General features: G+C 46.8%; 1 protein-coding gene across 1 annotated transcript in view; it reads left to right on the top strand.

The window, feature by feature from the left end:
• The window catches only part of TNFRSF8 (TNF receptor superfamily member 8), a 76,192-nt gene that overhangs the window by 15,586 nt on the left and 38,926 nt on the right, over positions 1–21,680 (top strand). The window contains exons 2-4 of the mRNA XM_061382679.1: positions 4,797–4,884; positions 12,125–12,241; positions 21,132–21,281. Coding sequence (XP_061238663.1) covers positions 4,797–4,884; positions 12,125–12,241; positions 21,132–21,281 — 355 coding nt within the window. The remainder of the gene's footprint in view (positions 1–4,796; positions 4,885–12,124; positions 12,242–21,131; positions 21,282–21,680) is intronic.

Below are 21,680 nucleotides of genomic sequence, written 5' to 3'. Positions count from 1 at the left end.
ATTGCCATGCCCTCCTCCAAGGGATCTTCCCAACCCAGATCTCCTGCACTGCAGGTGGATTCTTTCCCATCTGATTCACCAGGGAAGCCCCCCAGAGTGCTAGGGGTGGCCTAAAGGAGGTGATGTGTGGCTCATAGTTGGGGAAGAGTGACTTGTAATGCCATGGATGCCCTCTCCACTGACCCAGGGTGAGGTGGCGGGAGATGGAGGATAAGCGTTTGTGCTCCCCTCCGCTGTGCCCCTGGGCCCTGGGGAGAGTGAGCAGGGCCACGTCCCCCTGAGTCCATAGCTATCCGTGAGAGGAGCAGGCAGGCCAGGAGGGGAAAACCCAGACCAGGGCCCCAGAATTTCCCTCACACTCAGCAGACTTGGCAGGGCTGAACCCTCAGCTCCCCACTGCCCGCAGCTCCCCGCAGCCATAGGCTTCCAAGTGCGCACGGGTCAGGGAGAAGCTTGGGCTGTCCTGGCAGGTTTCGGCCCCTAGAGAGTGCCTGGTGCCCCCAGTTTACTTGAGAAGAATGAGATTCTGCTGGAGCAGAGGGCTGGGCACAGGTGGGCACACAGAATGTCCCCAAGGCCCTGGGCTTTGGGTAACATGAGACAGACAAGTACCGTGTGACTGGTGTTTGCAAATGTAGGTTATGTTTATTATTTCAAATTTATGTGGCAACACTTCAGATGTGCAAATAAAGAAGAGAAGAACATAATTGACGTTCCCTGTGTCCGCCTTCCAGCCACACTGCCTCCTTGCTGCTCTGTGCCCATAGCAGAGTGTTCACATATTATTTCATTGTTCCCTCAGGTGGAGAGAAGAGTAGGGAATCCCCTTGGGCCAGCCAGGCCTCTCCCGGCAGGTCAGTGGTTTCTGCTTTCTTCCCCCAAACCAAGAAAGCCCCTGCTTAATCCATCCCATGAGTGGCCACCTCCTGTCTGCCAGCCTCCATCTCCTCAAATGTTGAAGATAAAGAGGTGGGACACAGCTCCCTCCTTCCCTGTCTCCCCCACCTCCCTCCCACGCTCCCTTCCTGGAGCTCCTCATTTCCCAGAAACCTGCTTCATTCTCCCCTCTCGTTCACCAGGAAGGACGATGGTCATTCCTCCAAACTTTCATGAACACTGCCTAATGAAGGGGCTTAGCTTTCAAGGAGACCTGGAAACATGTGGAAGAGCATCGTGAAAAACGCCTATTCCTAAGAATTCCTTGGTGGTCTGGTGGTTAGGACTCAGGGCTTTCATTGCCGTTGGCCAGGGTTTGATTCCTGGTTGGGGAACTAAGATCCTGCAAGCCGTGTGGTATGGCCAAAAAAAAGAAAAAAGCCTATTCCTGAAAAAAGTAAATCTTGGTCCCTACTTCACACCATGCACCAAAATGAAACCCAAATAGAAAAGGTTAAGTAATACCATCCAGAAGACAACGTAAAAGAATATCTAACTGGGGACTTCCCTGGTGGTCCAGTAGCTGAAATCTCTGAGCTTCCAATGCAATGGGCCCAGGTTCGATCCGTGGTCTGGGAACTAGATTCCCATGAAGCAACTAAAGATCTCACGTGCTGCAGAGAAGATTGAAGACTCTACATGCTGCAACTAAGACCCAACACAGCCAACAAACAAATGCTAAGAAAATACCCACTCCAACCCTTTAAAAAAAAAAAAAGAATATTTAAATACATTGGGCAGGCAAATGCTTCTCCATAGGACATTAACAATAAAAGAAAAGATTGATAAATTGTACTTCATTGAAACTGAGGACTCTATTCATCACAAGACTCCTTTAAGAAAGTGGAAAGGCAAAACAGAAGGTAGGAGAAGATATTTACAGCACATGTATTCAGAAAAGACTTGCATCCAGAATATATAAAGAACTCCTACACATCAGGAAGAAAAGTCAGATAATCCAATTAAAAAAAAAAATGGCCAAAAGACCCGAATAGGCATCTTACAGGAGAGAATATTCAAATGGCTGATAAACATGTGGCAAAGTACCCAACATCATCACTCATCAGAGAAATGCAAATAAAAGATCAATGAAACGCCACTATAGGCTCACCCAAATGGCTAAAACTTTACAAACTGACAATACCAAGTGTTGACAGGGATGTGGCGCAATTGGAACACACACACTGCCATGAGATGTCAGTACAACTTAGAAAACTGTATGGAGAACCAATCAATGCTGAGTGACCCAGCAATTCCATACCTAGGTATGTCTTCAGCAGTAATGTGTACACAGGGCTTCCCCTGTGGTTCAGGGGTAAAGAATCTGCCTGCAATGTAGGAGATGTGGGTTTGATCCCTGAGTCAGGAAGATAACCTGGAGAAGAAAATGGCAACCCACTCCAGTATTCTTGCCTGGGAACTCCCACCAACAGAAGAGCCTGGCGGACTGTAATCCATATGATTGCAAAAGTGTTGCACAGTACTTAGAAACTAAAAAACAGCAACACAACATTGTGTACATATGTGCACCAAAAATATCGGTATAAGAAAGTTCCTAGCAGGGTTATGCATAATGATCAAAAAGTGGAGACAACCCAAAGGCCCATCAAGAGTAGAATAGATAAAGTGTGCATATCCATAGGTTGCAATAGTGCAAGGCTGCTGGAGTCCAACTCCAGCAGCCAGGGATTCAACCTGAAAAGAGGAACGGTGTCAGCGAGAGAAATGAGGCAGCCTCTCAGTTTTCTTTTGGACTGCCTGTTTATTTCAAGTTTAAGATTCTCTTTTATACTTTTACAAAAACATTAGGCCAGAGGTTTGACATTTTCAGTTCCCCCTCTCCCAGATTTATTATCTCCATAAATCTTGTTGCTCTTCAGATTTCCTGCTTCAGTGATTCTCTCAGAATCAGCCTTATCATCTATTATCTACCTCTTCTAATGTGTCATATAGTTAACTTGTGATTACACTGTAACTCATGCTACATTCCTCAGTTTACTACTTATCTTCTTAAGTCCTGTTTGCCCCTAACATCCTGAGCTCACTATCTCTTAAAAAAGGCTTCTAGCTATAGTGTCTCTAAAAATTCCTAACTTCTATAAGCTATAGTAAAATATGCTAACTTTACAACATTCCTTAAATCTTTAACTTCTAACTATTTTAATTATTTCTAAGCCCTAAATTCAGTAAACTCCTTTGCCATAAACATTCTCCTCACAAATAGGCTTCAGATATCAATCCCTCCCATGGCCTCAAGCTTACGGCCTATGTGCTCATCCTGGAACACTCTTTTGTAAAAGTCCTTGAACAAATGTCAATGATTAACTTTATGAATTGTTTTCTGAGCACAGCTGCAGAAGGCTTTGTGCCTTCTCATGCTCCTTTCAAGAACAATAAGCACCTTAATATTCCTTTTCAGTCAACTCAGCCGAGGAGAGGAAAGGACAAGTCAGAATTACAAGGCCTAACTCCTTCATCCCGGGATCCGTGCCTGCAGAATGAGTAGAGGGGGCTGGGAGCTGTGCCTCCATTTTGTCAGTAATGCCTAACGCGGCTCCCGACGCAAGGCAGTGAACTTGAATGAATGGTTACTATTTGCAATAATGCGAGTGATTCCCACATTAGAATTTTGAATTAAAGAAGCCAGTTGTCAGGGTGTGTGTGTTTCTATACAGGTGAAGTATAAAAGCAGACATCATGTGTCTCTGGGTGTAGAAGTCAAGGTAGCGGGGGGCCTTCTGTGGTGGGAAGGGGCAGGAAGGGGTTCTGGGTACTAGTGTCTTGTTTCTGGATCTGGGAGCTGGTGGCAGAATGTGTCTATGCTGTAGAAATTCAGTGCATATGTACTTGAGACCTGTGTGATTGTCTGAATGAGAGTTAGACGTCAACAAGCAAGTTTACCAAAGATTATTTTTTGAAAGGATATATGTTTTTATTTCCCTGGAGGAGAGCATGGCAAACCACTCTAGTATTGTTGCCTGGAGAATCCCATGGACAGAGGACTGGCAGGCTACAGTCCATAGGGTCTCACAGAGCCAGACATGACTGGAGCGACTTAGCGTGCATGCATACACATGTTTTTGTTTTTGTTTTTTAAATGTTTATTTTAAAATTTATTTTTGGCTGTGCTGGGTCTTCGTTGCTACTCAGGCTTTCCTCTAGCTGTGGTGAGTAGGGGTAACTCTCTAGTTGCAGTCTGTGGGTTTCTCATTGCAGTGGCATCTCTTGTTGCGGAGAATGGGCTCTGGGGCACGTGGGTTTCAATAGTTGCGACGTGTGGCTCAGTAGTTGGGGCTCCCGGGCTCTAGAGCACAGGCTCAATAGTTGTGGCACATGGACTTGGTTGCCCTGAGGCATGTGGGATCTTCCCAGATCAGGGATCGAACCCATGTCTGCTGCATTGGCAGGCAGGATTCTTTACCAGGGAGCCACCAGAGGAGCTCTTACCAGAGATTCTTATTGCTGGGCCCATGCTGGAGGCCAGGAAGGAGGCGAGTGAATTATTCTCTGGGAGAGGGGATAGGGACTGGGACCTGGTGGAGGAGGTAGGGATACTGGTCCAAAGAGGCCGAGAAAACTTGCTGATGGGTTGGGTGTGAGCACTAGAGTAGAGGGTCAAGGAAGAAGTCAAGGTTTGGGGTCTGAGTTACAGAAGGCTGGGGATGCCCCCATCGCTCTAGGGAAGACCAAAGGTGGAGCAGTTTCGAGGGAGTTTCTGTCCTGACTACTATAACATGAGGTTCCATTTCAGGCCTCGTCTTGACAGCAACTGGATACCAGGCCTCCTGGGACCTGAGGGGCAGGAGGGAGGGTGGGGGTCTGGGACCCTCCTGGACTTACCAATGTGTTTCATGCTCCAGAGGCGAGCCCCTGAGGATGACTGTCTTGGAGACCTCAGCCGCTACTATGACAAGGCTGCCAGGAAGTGCTGTCACCGCTGTCGTGAGGGTGAGTGGGGGTTGCTTTGGTGGGGACGAGGGGAATTTTGTCCTCAAGTTACAACTCTCTGGGGAGACTGGTAAGTGGGAACTACCAGAGTCAACATCGTCATTGTCATTGACTGTGGGTTTCTGAAGGCCGTCCCTTTGTAAGTTTTTGTTTTTAATGACTGTGTGCATGCTAAGTCACTTCAGTGTTGTCCGACTCCTGGGGACCCCATGGACTATGGCCCACCAACTTCCTCTGTCCATGGGATTCTCCAGGAAAGAATACTGGAGTAGGTTGCCATGCCTTCCTCCAGGAGGTCTCTTAATTACTACTCTTTATTGAACATTCTGGCTTCCCTGGTGTCTCAGTGGTAAAGAATCCACCTGCCAATGCAAGAGACGTGGGTTCTGTTCCTGGGTCAAGAAGATTCCCTGGAGAATCTTCTACCCACTCCAGTATTCTTGCCTGGGAAATCCCATGGACAGAGGAGCCTGGCAGCTTACAGTCCAGGGGGTGGCAAAGAGTCAGACATGACTGCGCAACTAAACAACACTTAGACGCTCGCTGCACGTGTACTGGTCTGGGGCCTCAGGTGTGTTGCATCATCTTATCAGCTCCTCATGGTTATCCTTTACTGTTGCCATTTTGCAAATGAGGGTGGGGATGCTGGAAGGTTAAGCAAGTTGCCCAAGGTCACAGAGATAGAAAACAAGGGAGCTGACTGCGGCCAGATCCCAGGGTTTTGTGAACCCCAAAGCCTGGGCCATCAACACCCCCTGACCACCCCTCATTTCCAGGCCTACAAGCCCTTTGCAGGCCTCATCTTTCCTGCTCTGGGAGCACGTTTGTCCAGGGCTGCCAGGACTACAGCTCTCTCGGGGGCAAATCTCCCTGCCCAGAGCTCACTTCCTGGAAGGCTTGCACCATGCCCCCCCCTCAACACCCTATCCCCAGCACAGTGATGGGCATAAAAGGTAGATGACAGGCACCATCAGGAAATCCTTCTGGAACAGAGATGAGCCTGTTTGCCCCACTCTGCAGATAAGTCTAAAGGTCACAAGGTCATAAAACATTCCCATCCTCTGTGGTTATCACAAGTCCCAAAGCATATCCAGTGGCCTTAGCTAGGTGGAGTCATGAGATGAAGTTCAGCCATGGTCTCTGATATCTGGGAACAGGGACTCATGGGGGAGGAAAGATATTCATTGTTATGTCAGCAGAGGGCATGAGGGGCAACTGCACCTACACTCTGAGGACAGCAGGCTTACACTCCACCCAGTGCAGGACAGGAAGTGGGCAGGGGTCTGCGGGACAGGTAGAGGGGCCAGCATTGCTGTCTGGAGGATGGTGACAGGCCATGGTGCCCAAGATCACCAAGGCTGTGTGCCCTGAGCTGGCAGTAACCCTGCTCAGTCTGTTCCCTGTGGGCTCTTTGCCGCACCAAGAGGGCAGACTCAACCTGTGCTCAGGCCACCCAAGGACAGAGAGAAACGTTGTGGGAAAGAATCTGATATTTTTTATTTCTAAAACATGATTGTAAGAAATCATTGTAGCAGAAAAGTAGAACTCAATTGGACTTTCTTGCCTTTATTTTATGGTTCAGTGTTGTTTTGGAACATACATAACAAGTGGGGCCCCTTGCTTTTCAGTACTTGGAACTTCACCCACATAGCCACAGATGAGGGGTCGCATATGGCCGGTCAGCCACACAGCCACCCGCCCATGTACATGCTATCGTTTCACCCACTCACTAACCTGTCCATCCCTTCCTCTTCTTGTCTCCTTCCTCCTATCCTCCCCCTTCCTATTTTTGCTGCCACCTATCCTACATACATCTACCCATCTGTCTCAGTCTGCTCAGGCTGCCATAACAAAATACTGCAGACTGGGGACTTAACAACAGACATATTTTCTCATAGTTCTGGAGGTTCTTAAGTCCAAGATCAAGGTTCCAGCAGGGTTTGGTTTTGTTTCTGGTGAGAAATCTCTTCTTTGCTTGCAGACAGATACTATCTCATGGCAGAGAGGGAGGGAGGGAGATCTCTTCCCCTTCTTACAAGGCCACCAATCCTATCTGATCAGGGCCCCACCGTGTTGACCTCATTTAACCTTCATTACCTCCTAAAAACCCAATCTCTAAATATTGAGTTGGCCAAAAAGTTCATTTGGGTTTTTCCACAACATTGTCAGAAAAACCCAAATGACCTTTTTGGCCAACTCAGTACATTGGGGGGTTAGAGATTCAGATACGGATTAGGGGGTTAGAGATTCAGATATGTATTGGGGGAGTACACAGTTCAGTCCATAGCACTGGACACCCTCCGCATCCATCCCTGATCTATCTCCCCACCTTCTCCCATCCCGCTTTTATCCACTCTTGCACCCACATCCATCCAACAGTTATTTATTGTTCGTTCTTACACTGATGTCACTTATCACCTTTCCAGCTTTTTCTCTCTTGGCCTTTCTACAGGAACTGCTCTGCTTGGTGTCCTCTGAACCTACTGTATGCTTTCAAGTTCTGGGCCATTGTACATGCCTGTCTGCACCCAGGACGCCCTCCCCGCTACCTCTAGTCTGCCCTCCTGGCACCCTTCCCTCCACAAAGCCTTCCCCACCAGCCCAGGTTATGTGGCTGGCTGTACACCACATCTTCCCAGGGGAGCAGAGGTCAACGTTCCAGGGTGGTGTGGCCCACAGGGCTCTGATTTTCCATAAGACCCACAATCCCAGCTGCAGGGAGAAAGACAGACACTTCCTTTCCATGCCCTTCATTCCCTTTGGCACCAGCCTGGCTGGGCTTTGATGAGGAGTGAGTGGAAAGAGCGGGTGATATCCCAGTCCCTGGCTCCCTCTACTTAGATGCTGTGGAGGGAAGAGGGGTGCTCCCTCTCCCCACATATTCCCTCTCTGAGGCCCAGTGACTGGGGTGACTGAGCACCTGATGCTGGTGTGGTGGGCGGGGCATTTTGCTGGAGTTTTATTGACCTTGTGCTTCCGGGCATGCAAGAGAGGAAAAATGAAAAACCCACAAAAACCCCTTCCTCTGTCTCTCGGGGAAATTTCTGACATTTTGCCCGCCGCCTGCAGTCTGCACTCAGCTGTGTATGGGGGCAGCTTGGTGGAGGAAGGAAGCAGGGAGACCTTTGAGACTGAGAAACGATGTCATCAGGTCTCTCCTCCCACCCAGGCCTGTTATGCTCTTTTTAGCATCCTCGACAGTTGATCCCCAGCCCTCTGCTTACACACTCCCCAGTGGCAGGGAGGTTATTCACTTGATTCATAATAACAGCCACAGTTATCACTGATGAAGCATGTTCTGTGCCAGTGCTGAGCCCGGTAACCATCTGAGCTCACTGAGCCCCGATAGGAAACCCAAAGAGGAAACTTGCACGTGGCGGGGGAGGCAGGGTTCAGGGATTTGCCCATGGTCACATGCTGGTAACTGGCTCAGGCGGGGTCATATAGCTGACTAACTAGAACCCTGAGCTCTTCCCTCCTATTTGGCACTGACCCTGAGGCATTCACTGAGGGGAGGAGGCAGCGTAGGAGTTGGCCAAGGCCAAGGCCAAGGTGGGGAGAGGGTGCGCTCTGGTTAGAGGACAGAGAATATGCCAAATCCTGGAGTGAGCGAGAATGGGCATTCAGGAACTGGGAGGGGGGCTTCCCTGGTGGCTCAGTTGTAAAGAATCCACCTGCCAGTGCAGGAGACACAGGTTCCATCCCTGATCCAGGAAGATCCCACAGGCCATAGAGCAACTAAACCCCTGCACCACAAATACTGAGCTTGTGCTCTAGAGCCCGGGAGCTGCAGCAACTGAAGCCTGAATGCTCTAAAGCCCATGCTCCACAAGAGAAGCCACTGCAATGAGAGGCCCATGCACGGCAACTTGAGCCTAGTTCCCGCTTGCTGCAACTAGAGAAAAGCCTGAGCAGCAACAAGAACCAACACAGCACGAAAATAAATAAATAAAATCATTAAAAAAACAACTTGGAGGGGCTGAAAAACTGAAGAGCCCACGTGGGGGCTACCCGCTTCCTATTCTGCATCTTGCTTTCTGGATCTCTCCCCTTTTGTGCCCAGGCTAACCTCTTCATAGGAGGCGCCTCCCCAGGCTTGGGGGAGCGGGGACGATGTGAAGCCAGGCCTGGTGTTAGGCAGAGAGCAAGGTTTGTTTGGGGCTGGGTGGGTGAACCCCGTCTTGTCCTGGGGGAGCTGAGGATTTCTTCAAGGAGGAGGCAGCCTGCCCTCCCTACTCTGGCTGAGCCTGGCTGGCCCTCAGTCCCCTCCCCATTTGGGCTTCTCCTTCAGGGCAATGGGGGGATGCCCGACAAACATCTTCCTGCTCCAGTTCCAAAGCACAAGAAAAAAGCATCTGATGGCTCAGATAAGGCCAGAGTCCACCTCTGCTCTGGTTCCCCAACGACAGAACTGCCTTGGACCACTGCTAGCAGGGCACGGAGTGGGGGAATGGGGGCGGTTCTCCAAGAAAGGCAATCTGTGGGCTGAAAAGTCATCCGAAATGTGTCTCTGCTGCACCAGGCAGTTAGCATCTGGGAGCCCTGAGAACACATTCCAGGGGACCTGACTTGGTTGGAACATGCAGGGGGTACTTCCTGGAGGAGGGGTCCTGAGGATGAGCAGGAGTCGACCAAGGTGGGGAGTGGGTATGTTCTGATTAAAGGACAGAGAATATGCCAAGACCTGGAGTGGGCGGGGATGGGCATTCAAGATCTGGGAGGGGCTCCATTTAGCTTGTCAAGGGTGTAGTAGCTCAGTGGTAAAGAATCCACCTGCAATGTGGGAGACGTGCATTCGATCCCTGGGTTGAGAAGATTACCCTGGAGTAGGAAATGGCATCCCACTCCAGTATTCTTGCCTGGGAAATCCCATGGACAGAGGAGGCTGGTGGGCCACAGTCCATGGGGTCACGGAGCCTGACGTGACTTAGTGACTAAACAACAAGAGTGTGAAGGGGGCTGGGGGAGGGGAGGGCGGAGGGACTGGCAGCCCAGACTCAGCGAAAAGCGGTTCTCTGTGTGGGAGTTTCTGGGGCCAAAGCAGCTGCGGCCGGGGTTGCCTGACGCTGAGCCAGAAGTGAGAGGCGGTGACGGGAAAGGGAGGACAAACACTGAGAACATCTGGAGTCAGAAAAGCGCCGTTCAGAGACTGGGAGTGTCAGCACAGAGGGACACTTGGGAACCAGTTCTAAGAGCCAGAACAACGCCAGACGCTTTCTTAACCATTTGGTTTCTTTTTTTCAACTTATTTTTTAGTCGGAGGAAAATTGCTTTGCAATGCTGTGCTGTGTGCATGCGTGCTAAGTCGCTTCGGTCATGTCTGACTCTTTGTGACACCATTAGAAACCAAATGGTTGAGAAAATAGCCCTGGCATACATACACCGTGCGTGTGCCTGCTCGGTCACTCAGTCGTGTCCGACTGTTTGCAGCCTCCTGGACTGTAGCCGGCCAGGCTCCTCTGTCCATGGGGTTCTCCAGGCAAGAATACTGGAGTGAGTTGGCATTTTCTCCTCCAGGGGATCTTCCTGACCCAGGGATCAAACCCACATCTCTTACGTTTCCTGCATTGGCAGGCGTGTTCTTTACCACAGCACCACCTCGGAAGCCTTATGTTGGTTTCTGCCATGCTGCTGCTGCTGCTAAGTCGCTTCAGTCGTGTCCGACTCTGTGCGACCCCAAAGACGGCAGCCCACCAGGCTCCCCTGTCCCTGGGATTCTCCAGGCAAGAACACTGGAGTGGGTTGCCATTTCCTTGTCCAATGCATAAAAGTGAAAAGTCAAAGTGAAGTCGCTCAGTTGTGTCCGACTCTTAGCGACCCCATGGACTGCAGCCCACCAGGCTCCTCTGTCCATGGGATTTCCCAGGCAAGAGTAGGTTTCTGCCATACAGCAGTGTAAATCAGCCATCAGCATATATATATATGTCCCCTCCCTCTTGAACCTCCCTCCCGCCCAGCCCCATCCCGCCCCTCTAGATCCTCAGAGCACAGGCTGATCTTCCTGAGGTACACAGCAGCATCCCACTAGCTGTTTTACACATGATAGCTTCCCTGGTGGCTCAGTGATAAAGAATCCACCTGCCAGTGCAGGAGACGCAAGAGACACAGGTTCGATCCCTGAGTCAGGAAGATCCCCTCGAGTAGTAAATGGCAAACTGCTCCAGTATTCCTATCTGGAAAATTCCATGGACAGAGAAGCCTGGCAGGCTACAGTCCAGAAGGTCGCAAAGAGTCGGACACGACTGAGCGACTGAGTGTGCACACACACGCAGGGTATATGTATCAGTGCTGCTTTCTTAACCGTTTGATTTTGTATTCTAAAAGTGGTGCTCAGGGGAGAAGATCTAAGTGGAATATGGGAAAAGAAGAAACAAAGTGAATAAACACGCATCATTCTTCTGCTGCCTGAGCTCCAGAAGCTCCAGCATCATTTCTTCAGCCCCCGTGGCCTTTCTGATCTCTGTACCAGCCTCGTCTGTGCCCCCCATAGGGCCTCTGCCCTGGCGGCTCCCTCTGCCTGGAATGCTGCGCACCCCCCCACCCCCACCCCCGCCTCCTTCAGTCCTCTGGGACTCAGTGGGGCCCCTCCTGCTGTCTCATGCTATCACTCCTTCCCCACTGCCTTCCTCTCTTGGAGCTCCTGTTCTATGTTCTTCCAAGGCTGTCTCCACATTGGAAACCCACTTTCTTTAATTAAAAAATTTTTTTATTATTTTTTGGCTGCCCTAGCTTTTCGTTGCTACACTCGGGCTTTCTCTAGTTGTAGGGAGGAAGGGCTACTCTCTCGTTGCGGTGCGGGGGCTTCTTATTGCGGTGGCTTCTCTTGTGATGCAAGGCCTCTAGGTGCTTGGGCTTCAGTAGTTGTGGCACACGGCCTCAGTTGCCCCATGGCATGTGGGATATTCCCAGACCAGGGATCAAACCCATATCCCCTGCATTACAAGGCAGATTCTTAGCCACTGGACCACCAGGGAAGTCCCTAGTCTAGATTCTTTTGGTTGTAACAAACAGCAGCCTAACTCACTTAAGCCCAAACAAGAGAAAAGAGAAATAATTGATTCAATAACAGAGGGGTCTGTGGTGCCATAATTCAGGTCTGAATGATGACCTCAGGAGTCCTTTTCTCTCTGTCGATGTCACCTCTTACTCACCTCCTTCTGAGGCAGGCCCTGCCCGTACCCCAGCAGCAATGACCCTCCAAGGTGACCTGACCAGGAGCATCTCTGCTTCTCTTCCCCAGGGTATTCCCCAAAGCAGCTGTGCCCAGAGGGGTCCCACCACTGCGAGAGGCAGTGTCTGCACGATTACTACTTGGACAGCAATGACCGCTGCACAGCTTGTGTGAGCTGTTCTGGAGGTAAGGGCTGCACCTCTCCTCCCTGGCTCCTTCCAGGGAGGCTGGGGGGCCTTGGGGGTGGGAGGGAGGCAGGGGAGGCGGAGGACCTGGAAGGTGGGAGGTGGCAAGAAACAAGATTTGGTGCTTGTCCTTTGAATCAGCCCCCTGGTGCTTCAGTTTACCTCTCTGCATCTATGAATTGATATCAGCTGTGATATTTTGCATCCATACTTTTTTTTTAATTGGAGGATAATTGCTTTACAATGTTGTGTTGTTTTCTGCCATTGCTGTTCTTCAGTCATTCACTCTTCTTGACCCCACAGACTGTAGCATGCCAGGCAGATCTGGCTTTCACCATCTCCTGGAGTTTGCTCAAACTCATGTCCATCGAGTCGGTGATGCCATCCTACCATCTCATCCTCTGTCGACCCCTTCTCCTCCTGCCTTCAATCTTTCCAAGCATCAGGGTCTTTCCCAATGAGTCAGTTCTTTGCATGGGTGGCCAAAGTATTGGAGCTTAAGCTTCAGCATCGGTCCTTCCAATGAATGTTCAGGGTTAATTTCCTTTAGGATTGACTGGTTTGATCTCCTTGCAGTCTAAGGGACTCTCAAGAGTTCTCTATGGCCACAATTCAAAAGCATCAATTCTTCAGTGCTCAGTCTTCTTTATGTCTAACTCTCAAATCCATACATGACTACTGGAAAGATCATATCTTTGACTCTATGGACCTTTGCTGGCAAAGTGATCTCTCTGCTTTTTAATACGCCACCTAGGTTTATCATAGCTTTCCTTCCAAGGAGCAAAGGTCTTTGAATTTCATGGCCTCAGTCACCATCTACAATGAATTTGGAGCATAAGAAGGGAAAATCTTCACTGCTTCCACTTTTTCCCCTTCTATTTGCCATGAAGTGATAGGACCAGATGCCATGATCTTAGTTTTTTGAATGTTGGGTTTCAAGCCAGCTTTTTTGCTCCCTCATCAAGAGGCTCTTGAGTTCCTCTTCATTTTCTGCCATTAGGGTGGTTTCTGCCAGACAGCATTGCAAATCAGCCATAAGTCTATACATATCCCCTCCCTCTAGAGCCTCCCTCCTGCCCTCCTGCATCCATGCTTTTTAGAGACTTAATTATTGATACCATGTTTCCTCAATGGAGGGATGTACAGTTACATATTGTGTTGACTCTGCTAAACCCCAGGGGAATATTCTTTTCTTATCTCAGCTTTACAGTGAGAAAACCAAAGTTTAGGGAGGTTAAGGGCCTTTCCAAAATTACAATGCTCTGGTTAATGGGAGCGCTAGAGTTTCAGCTACTGGTTTGACACCAAGGGCTGTGTTCTTTCCCAAGACGACAGCGCTTCCAGGAGAACATTTTCAATAAGTGCTTTTATTGTTAGTTTCTTATTAAGGGTAGTGAGTGTGGTTTGTGTGCTATCTCATATTTGTTTGTTGGGTTTTTTTTTGGGGGGGGAGGATGGGGAAATTTGTTGAGATTTCTTCTGGCCTAATACATTTTTGTGGGCTTCCCTCGTGGCTCAGCAGTAAAGAATCCATCTGCCAATGCAGAAGACGCGGGTTCAGTCTCTGCGTCAGAAAGATCCCCTGGAGAAGGAAATGGCAACCCATTCCAGTATTCTTGCCTGGGAAATCCCATGGACAGAGGAGCCTGGTGGGCTACAGTCCTTGGGGTCGTAAAGAGTAGGACACGACTGAGCAACTGAACAACAACAAATAAGTTTTCATACTGTTTAGTACGTTTAGTGTGTTTGGGGAGAAACGCGTATTCTGTTTGTTGTGTACAGAAGTCCACGTGTACCTGTCTGATCAAGCTTCTTAACACTTATGTTCTTTTAATAAGATGCGTCCTCATTTATTTTGTCACTTTCACAAAGGTTGGTTTCTGAGACAGATGTGTTACAATCTGCCTCCCAATATGCTTGTTTTTCATCAGATTTTCATAGTGCTCTGTCTGTTTTTGCTTCATAAGTGTCAAAGCTATGTTATTAGGTACAGTGTGCATGAGTATCATATTATCCTCGTGGGTTGGACCCTTTATCAACATGAAATACACCTCTCTGTTTCTTATAATGTGTTTGCCTTAATTTCTGTTTGATATTAAGATTGCCATTCTTCGTTTATGTTACCATTTCTCTGATATAGCTTTACAGTTTTTAAAATTATTGACCTCATTTTATTAAACAACAGTTATATGCACCCATCATAAAAATTCAAGCAGGAACTTCCCTGGCGGTCAGGAGTTATGACTGCACTTCTAGTACAAGGTCATGGTTTCCATCCTTGGTTAGGAAACTAATATCCTTCATGCCATGGGTGTGACCAATAAACAAACAAAAACTCCCCCCAAAACAGGAAACAACATAAAAATTCAAGCAGTACACAAGAGCAAGGAAGAAAGCCAGTCAGCGGGTGACTGACACCTCTCTCCCTCTCTATAGAGAGAATGGGTTGGTTCGTAGCCAGACAAATTATACAAACACAGAAAGAAGGAATCTTCAAGAGGATGAGATCTTACTGCTTATGGAATGAAAATGATTATCATTAACTTTATTCAAATATTTCAGAGGAGAAAGGAAAGGGAAGAAACTAGACTATCACAAGAGATATTACAAGGGTTTAAAAAAAAACCCTCTGAAATTAACAGAAGAGGTTATGAAAATCAATAAGCGGTTAGGAATCATTGAAGGAATGACTGTCTCTTGTGGTAAAGTCATATTCTACTTGTTTCAATTTTGGGGTAGCAGAGAGTTGCTTGACTCCCTGTAGTGAAAATGAATAACTTGTTGGCCTCCGCATCCTCTTCCTGACTTTTATAGCTCACATTATTTTTGCTCTGCATAGTCTATGATGTTGATCTTCTTTTCTGTAGCCCTAAGTCCACGCTAGCTTTACTTTGTTATTTAAATTTATCCATTGTGCACGATGAGTCCATTTATCACAGCTTCTCATTCCTGAATTTTTCATTTTGATGTATCACTTGATTGGTTAGGTTTCACTGGCATGTGGACTTTTCAGGGATTCTTTTGCACCTTCCTTGACTTCTTTCATGTTTGAAAATATCTGTCTCTAAACTGGAATGACCACCTGGACAGGTATAATATTATCCTGGGATATATTTTCTCTAGAACTTGGTAGGATAGGTAGGATAGGTGTCTTCTTGTGGTAAATAGTGCTATGGAGGCATTGCCCTTAAAAATATGTGAGCTATTTTCAATTATCTTTTGATATTGATTTCTGATATAATTCCATAGCGATAAGAGAACAGACACCTTTAGACCATGAAATTTTTGCACCTTGTTTTATGTCTCTGGATATATTTCAGTGCCTCCTAGTTTATAGTCTATGGGAGCTCGAATAGAATTTATATCCTACTGTTGTGTGAAAATTGTATAAATCTTAATTATGTTTGAAGTGGTTCATGGTGCTTTTCAGGTCTACTATATCCTTCTATTTCTCTGTATAGTCATTCTATTAATTTTTGAGAGTTTGATATTGAAACTCCTAAAAATCTTAATTAAAATCTACTTAAAAAGTATTTATAATATATAGTGGAACTATATAAAAGACAAAGACTCTTTGAAACACAATGTAAAAAAAATATTGCCGTGAAAGATTCTGCAGTCAGCTTTTTCCTCCCACCTTTGTAGGTGACTCCGAGAATCATTCTTTCTTTACTCTTAAGGATCAAAAACTTAGCCAGAATATGCCGTGATATTAATTGTTTGCAAACAATTCTTCCTGGTATCTGGTATGTCTTTTCTATCTGCAGATTTAGTTCTTCATTTCAGGGGAATTTACATAGATTTTTTATTTCTGCTCAAGAGATACATCTCAGTGTTAACTTGACGGATGCCAGTTGTTCTTATGTTTGATTGTTTTGCTATTCCTCCTTGTCCATCATCTTCATCCATTGCATTAATGTCTGCCTTTTTACCTTGCATTCATTGGTGTTTTTTCCATCTTTTCTCTATGCCATTAACTCAATTATCCACCTGATCTTTTTTATTTCTTGCTGCCCAGGTATCATAGGGCCCCCAGGATACTGGTAGTCCACTTACTGAATTTCTAATGATGGTGCTGTGCACCTCAGTTTATTTTCTTTTGCACTGCAGTCTTCCTTCTTATCTCATCCTTTTAAAAAAATCATCTTTTTTTTTTTTTTTAAAAAAAAAAAGCTCTTCCTTTCTTGAATTTATATTCTTATTGTGTGTTAGTTGCTCAGTCGTGTCCGACTGTTTGTGACCCCAAGGACTATAGCCTACCAGGCTCCTCTGTCCGTGGAATTTGCCAGAAAAGAATACTGGCGTGGGTTGCTATTTCCTTCTCCAGGGGATCTTCCTGACCCAGGGGTCAAACCCGGGTCTCCTGCATTGCAGGAAGATTCTTACTGTCTGAGCCACCAGAGAAGCTATATTCTGATCAAGTTCCTTGATAGTGTGACGCACTCCTGGGATTGCTTATTTGTTGTAACTGGGTTCTTTGTCCTTGCAAACTATATTCCTATCTTTTTTAGCACTTCCTCTCTTTCTTGTCTTCTCTCCTCCCTCCCTTCTGTCGTCTTTCCTGCTATAGCACATTCACATAGTTGCCATGTTACATTTTTCCTTCTTGCTCAAGCTTAGCCATGGCAGCAACTCTGTCCCTGACACAGTGTGAGGGATCTCTCCTGCACACCTGCCCCACCTCACTGGGCTCGTGTGTCCTCCCAGCTCAGAGCTTCAGCTGAGCTGTGTGTGCTTAGTTGCTCAGTCTTCTCTGACTCTTTATGACCCCATGAACTGTAGCTTGCCAGGCTCCTCTGTCCATGGAGTTTTATAGGCAAGAGTGTTGGAGTAGGTTACCATTTCCTTCTCAGGGGATCTTCCTGACCCTGGGATCAAACCCGCATCTCCTGCATCACAGGTGGATTCTTTACCCTCTGAGCTATCGGGGAAGACTGGGAGTTAATTCTGGCTTTTTTTGGCTGCACTCTGTGACTTGCAGGGTCTTAGCTCCCCAACCAGGGATTGAACCCAGGCCATTGCAGTGAAAGCATCGAGTCCTAACCACTGACCACTAGGGAATTCCTGAGGGTTACCTAAAAATAATCATGGTAAAATATACATAAAACTTCTTAGTTTAACCATTTAAAAGTATACTGTTGAACACTGCTGTATTTAAAATGGATGACTAACAAGGACCTATTGTATAGCACCTGGAACTCTGCTCAATGTTATATGGCAGTCTGGATGGGAGGGGGGTTTTGGGGAGAATGGATACATGTATATGTATGGCTGAATCCCTTAGCTGTTCACCTGAAGCTATCATAACATTGTTAATCCGCTATACCCCAATACAAAAAAAAAGTTTAAAAGGAAAAGAAAAGTGTACTCTTCAGCAGCATGAAGTACATTTATATTTTTGGGTGGCCATCATCATCACCTAGCTCCAAAAATGTTTAATCTTCTGCAACTGAAACTCTGTCCCCATTAAATACTAGCTCCACATCACCCCCCAACCACAAGCCTTTGGCAACTACCATCCTACTCCCTGTCTCTATGAATTTGACTACTCTAGGATGCTCATAGATGTGGAATCATACAATATTTATCCTTTGTGACTTATTTCACTTAGCGTAATGTCTTCAAGGTGCATCCACATTATGATATGTCAGAGTTCCCTTCCTTCCTAAGGCTGAATGATATTCCATTGGACATATCTACCACATTTTGTTTAACTGTTGATGTCCACGGACATTTGGGCTGTTTCTGCCTTTTAGCTATTGTGAATATTGTTGCTATGATTTGTACAAATATCTGTTCAAGTCCCTGCTCTCAGTTCTTTGGGGTCTAAATTCAGCAGTGAAATTGCTGAATCATGTGGGAATTGTATGTTTAATTTCTTGAGGAATCTTGAGTGTTACTTTTGAAACTCATTTTAAGAGCTCCAAGGACCTTGGTGGGGGGTCAGAGAGCAGCCAGAGATAGGTATTGTCTGCTAGACAGGCAGGGGGTCTGTCTTCCCTTCTGTCAGAATCTTTATCAGGCTCCTGCTGCATAGAAAGGGGTGTATCCACTTCTAGGGCTTCTGCTCATTCTTCCCACTTGGCCTGGTTCCTGGAATTGGCAAGTCCAGACAGTCTTTTCCGCCTCTGCCCAGACCTGTGACATGAACGGGCAGGCAGCTACTCAAATAGTTTTGTTTTTTCTTTAGTTTTCCATGGATGTCTACTCACTGCCTTTAGTTGGCTTCTCCAGATTTTTGAAAATTGTCAGGATTTTATTCTTTCCTCAGTAAAGCTTCTGGGGTTCAAGTGAGAATGAGGGGCTATACCCGCATCATTGCAACAAGCAAGAGAAAGGAAAGTGTCCTGAAATGGTTTTAGGGGCCAGGTGTAGGGGAGGGGATTTTTTTGTCATTGTTTCCCACATCCCATTGGCCAGAATGAAGTCACATGACCACCCATCCAGCCTCAAGGCAAGCTGGGAAATGTAGTCTTTCTCCAAGCCCATTTGAAACAGAAATTGGGAACACAGTCATTGTGCCCTAAGAGGATTCCTTGTCATAGCTATAATTTCCTTTTGTCTCTCAGAGGATATTAAGTGTATCTATTCCAAAGGCGTGTTCTGTTTTCTCTTTTATCTGTTTTCTTGAGTGTTAGTTCTGTTTGAGTGGGGCTCTTTTTTCTTGGTGCTGGTTTTCTTTGATTTTTGTTGACTTCAAACTCTGCACCTGTTATCTGATGACCTGGATAGGGATGGGAGGTGGGGAAGGTGGGGTGGTGGTGGAGGGTGAAACCTGCCTCCAAAGGCAGTGAAGGTGAGCGAGGTGCTGGGCAGGGTCTGCCAGAGGCTGCTCCTCTGGGTCTGCAGGGTCCCTTCCTCCCACCAGGGCTGATCAGCTCACCTCACCTGAGTCTCCTTGGGGAGATGCTTGGCTTCTTAGCTCTGTGGCATGAATGGATGAGGAGTGTGGGGTGAGGGACCTAGCTGGGTAATGCTGTTGCATTGCTTGTCAGATTCCTTCCCTATTGCCCCGGCCATGCACCCACTTGGAGACAAGCACCAGAGCCTTTTCCAGCATAATCCTCTTGGGTATATTTTGGGCTGTGGTCTCCTTTTTTCCATCCAACCCCATCTGCCTTCCTTGTTCCAGGAAGTCCTCATCATTTCTGGTTGACCGGGGATGCCCCTTCTTGTTTTCTCAGGGATATTTGCATTTATTATTATTTTTACCAGTGATTTTTTTTTAAAGATAAAACTCATTATTTAAAGTGTATGGTGCTGTGGTTTTATATTCACAATGTGCAACCACTACCACTATTTCCAGAACATTCCCTCCCCCCAGAGAATTCCTTTGTGATAACCATAAATGGATTATATCTTTTCAAAATTGTGAATCACTATGTTGTATCCCTAAAACATATAATATTGTATATCAGCTTTATTTCAATAAAAAAAGAAACCCCTTAGCTCCTAATTCTCCCCTCCTTCCATCTCCTGGCAATCACTAATCAACTGTCTGTCTCCATGGATTTGCCTACTCTAGACATTCCATGTAACTGGAATCATGCGGTTTGTGGCTTTTAGTGTCTAGCTTATTTCACTTTATGTAGTGTTTTCAAGGTTTATCCATTTGTAGTGTGTATCAGTACATCATTCCTTTTTTATGACTGAATAATATTTTATTATATGGCTATAGCACATTTTCTTTATCTGTGTATCAGTTGATGAATATTGAGTTGTTTCTACTTCTTGGCTAGTATGAATAATGTTAGTATGAACATCCACAGACAAGTTTTTGAATGGACATATGTTTTCAGTTGTCTTTGGTATGTATCTAGGAGTAGAATTGCTGGATCATATGATAAATCTATATTTAACTTCTTGAGGAATTGCCAGACTCCTTTCCACAGCTCTGTCCTACTTTATATTCCCACTAGTATTCTAAAAGGATTCCAATTTCTCCATATCCTTACCCGCTAGTGTCACTGTCTGACATGTATATTCTGTTGTCCTGGTGGATACAGTGTGGTCTGTCCTTGTGGTTTTGGTTTGATGACTAATGGATGGATCTGATGACTCGTGACGTTGAGCATCTTCTTATGCGCTTTCTGGCCACTTGTGTATCTTCTAGGGGAAGGGTATTCTCCATTCCTTTGCCCATTGAAAAAAATTTAATAGACTTGTTTGTTTTTTTTTTAGTTTTCAATTTATAGAAAAACTGAACAAGAAGTACAGAGATTTCCCACTACTCCCCAGTGTTATTAACACCTTGCGTTAGTGTGGTACATCGTTACAACTGATGCACCAATGTTGGTGCATTATTAACTGAAGTTCATAGCTTACATTGGGGTTCACTCTTTGCATTGTAGATTCTAATTTTTGACAAACTTATAATGTCATCTATCCATGGTTGCAGTAGCATACAAAATAGTTTCACTGCCCTAAAAATCCTTGGTGCTCTGCCCATTCATCTTCCCCTCTCCCACCCCGACCAAACACTGACAACCACTGATCTTTTTACTGTCTCCCTAGTTTTGTCTTTTCACAAATGTCATGTAGTTAGAGTCACAGTAGGTAGCCTTTCCAATTGGCTGCTTTCACTTTGAAATATGCATGTAATATCCCGCCCTGTCTTTTTTGCCTATTTTAATATTGGGATATTCATTTATTTTTAATATCATTTTTGTGATCTCCAGGGATGTGGGCTAGGAGGTGGAGGCTACCTCATGCAGCCTTCTTGCCCTCATCTCAGGAACAGTCTGGAAGGAAGAGCGGGGCATGCCAGCTGCCCTGCCCAGCAAAAGACCACAGCAGTGTCTTCCCTCATGTGCTGGACTGTCCATGGTGCTTTCTGGGTCCCTTCCCTCACCCTCTTTGAGTCCCCAGTGACTTTTCTCTGTGTCCCTTAGACCTCGTGGAGAAGAAGCCGTGCTCAAGGAACTCCTCCCGTGTCTGTGAGTGCCGGGCCGGCATGTTCTGTGGCACATCAGTGGTCAACTCCTGTGCCCGCTGCATCCGCCACTCTGTCTGCCCAGAAGGGATGGTTGTCAAGTTGCAGGGTGAGTATCCCCACCTCCCAGGACCACGATCTGTGCTGATGCCACACCCCCCCCACCCCGACCTCCCACCTCCTCCTTCCTGAGGGACAGAAGACATCTCCTATCATGATGATGCCGAGGATGCACCCAGAGGCCCATGTGGTCCCTTCCCTGCACCTCAGGTGCCAGGCTCAGAAAGAGTTCCAGGCACTGCCCTGGCTGGAGGAGGTCTTGGGTTGGCTTGAGGCTCGGGGCAGAAATTCTCTGATGCTTGATAAGCAAGAAAGAAACCTGAAGTTTCTGTCCTGGCGTTTCCCAGAAGATCAGAGCTGGTTTCCCCGTTTTGGTCCATGGATGTGCCATGCTTCTTCCTCTACCAGGCCTTCGCACATGCGAAGGGTGGGACACCCTTCCTTCCCT

The sequence above is a fragment of the Bos javanicus genome, chromosome 16 (genome assembly GCF_032452875.1).
Source record: "Bos javanicus breed banteng chromosome 16, ARS-OSU_banteng_1.0, whole genome shotgun sequence".
Taxonomy (NCBI): Eukaryota; Metazoa; Chordata; class Mammalia; order Artiodactyla; family Bovidae; genus Bos; species Bos javanicus.
The sequence above is the reverse complement of the archived record's forward strand: the minus strand, read 5'-3'. Positions and strand labels throughout refer to the sequence as shown.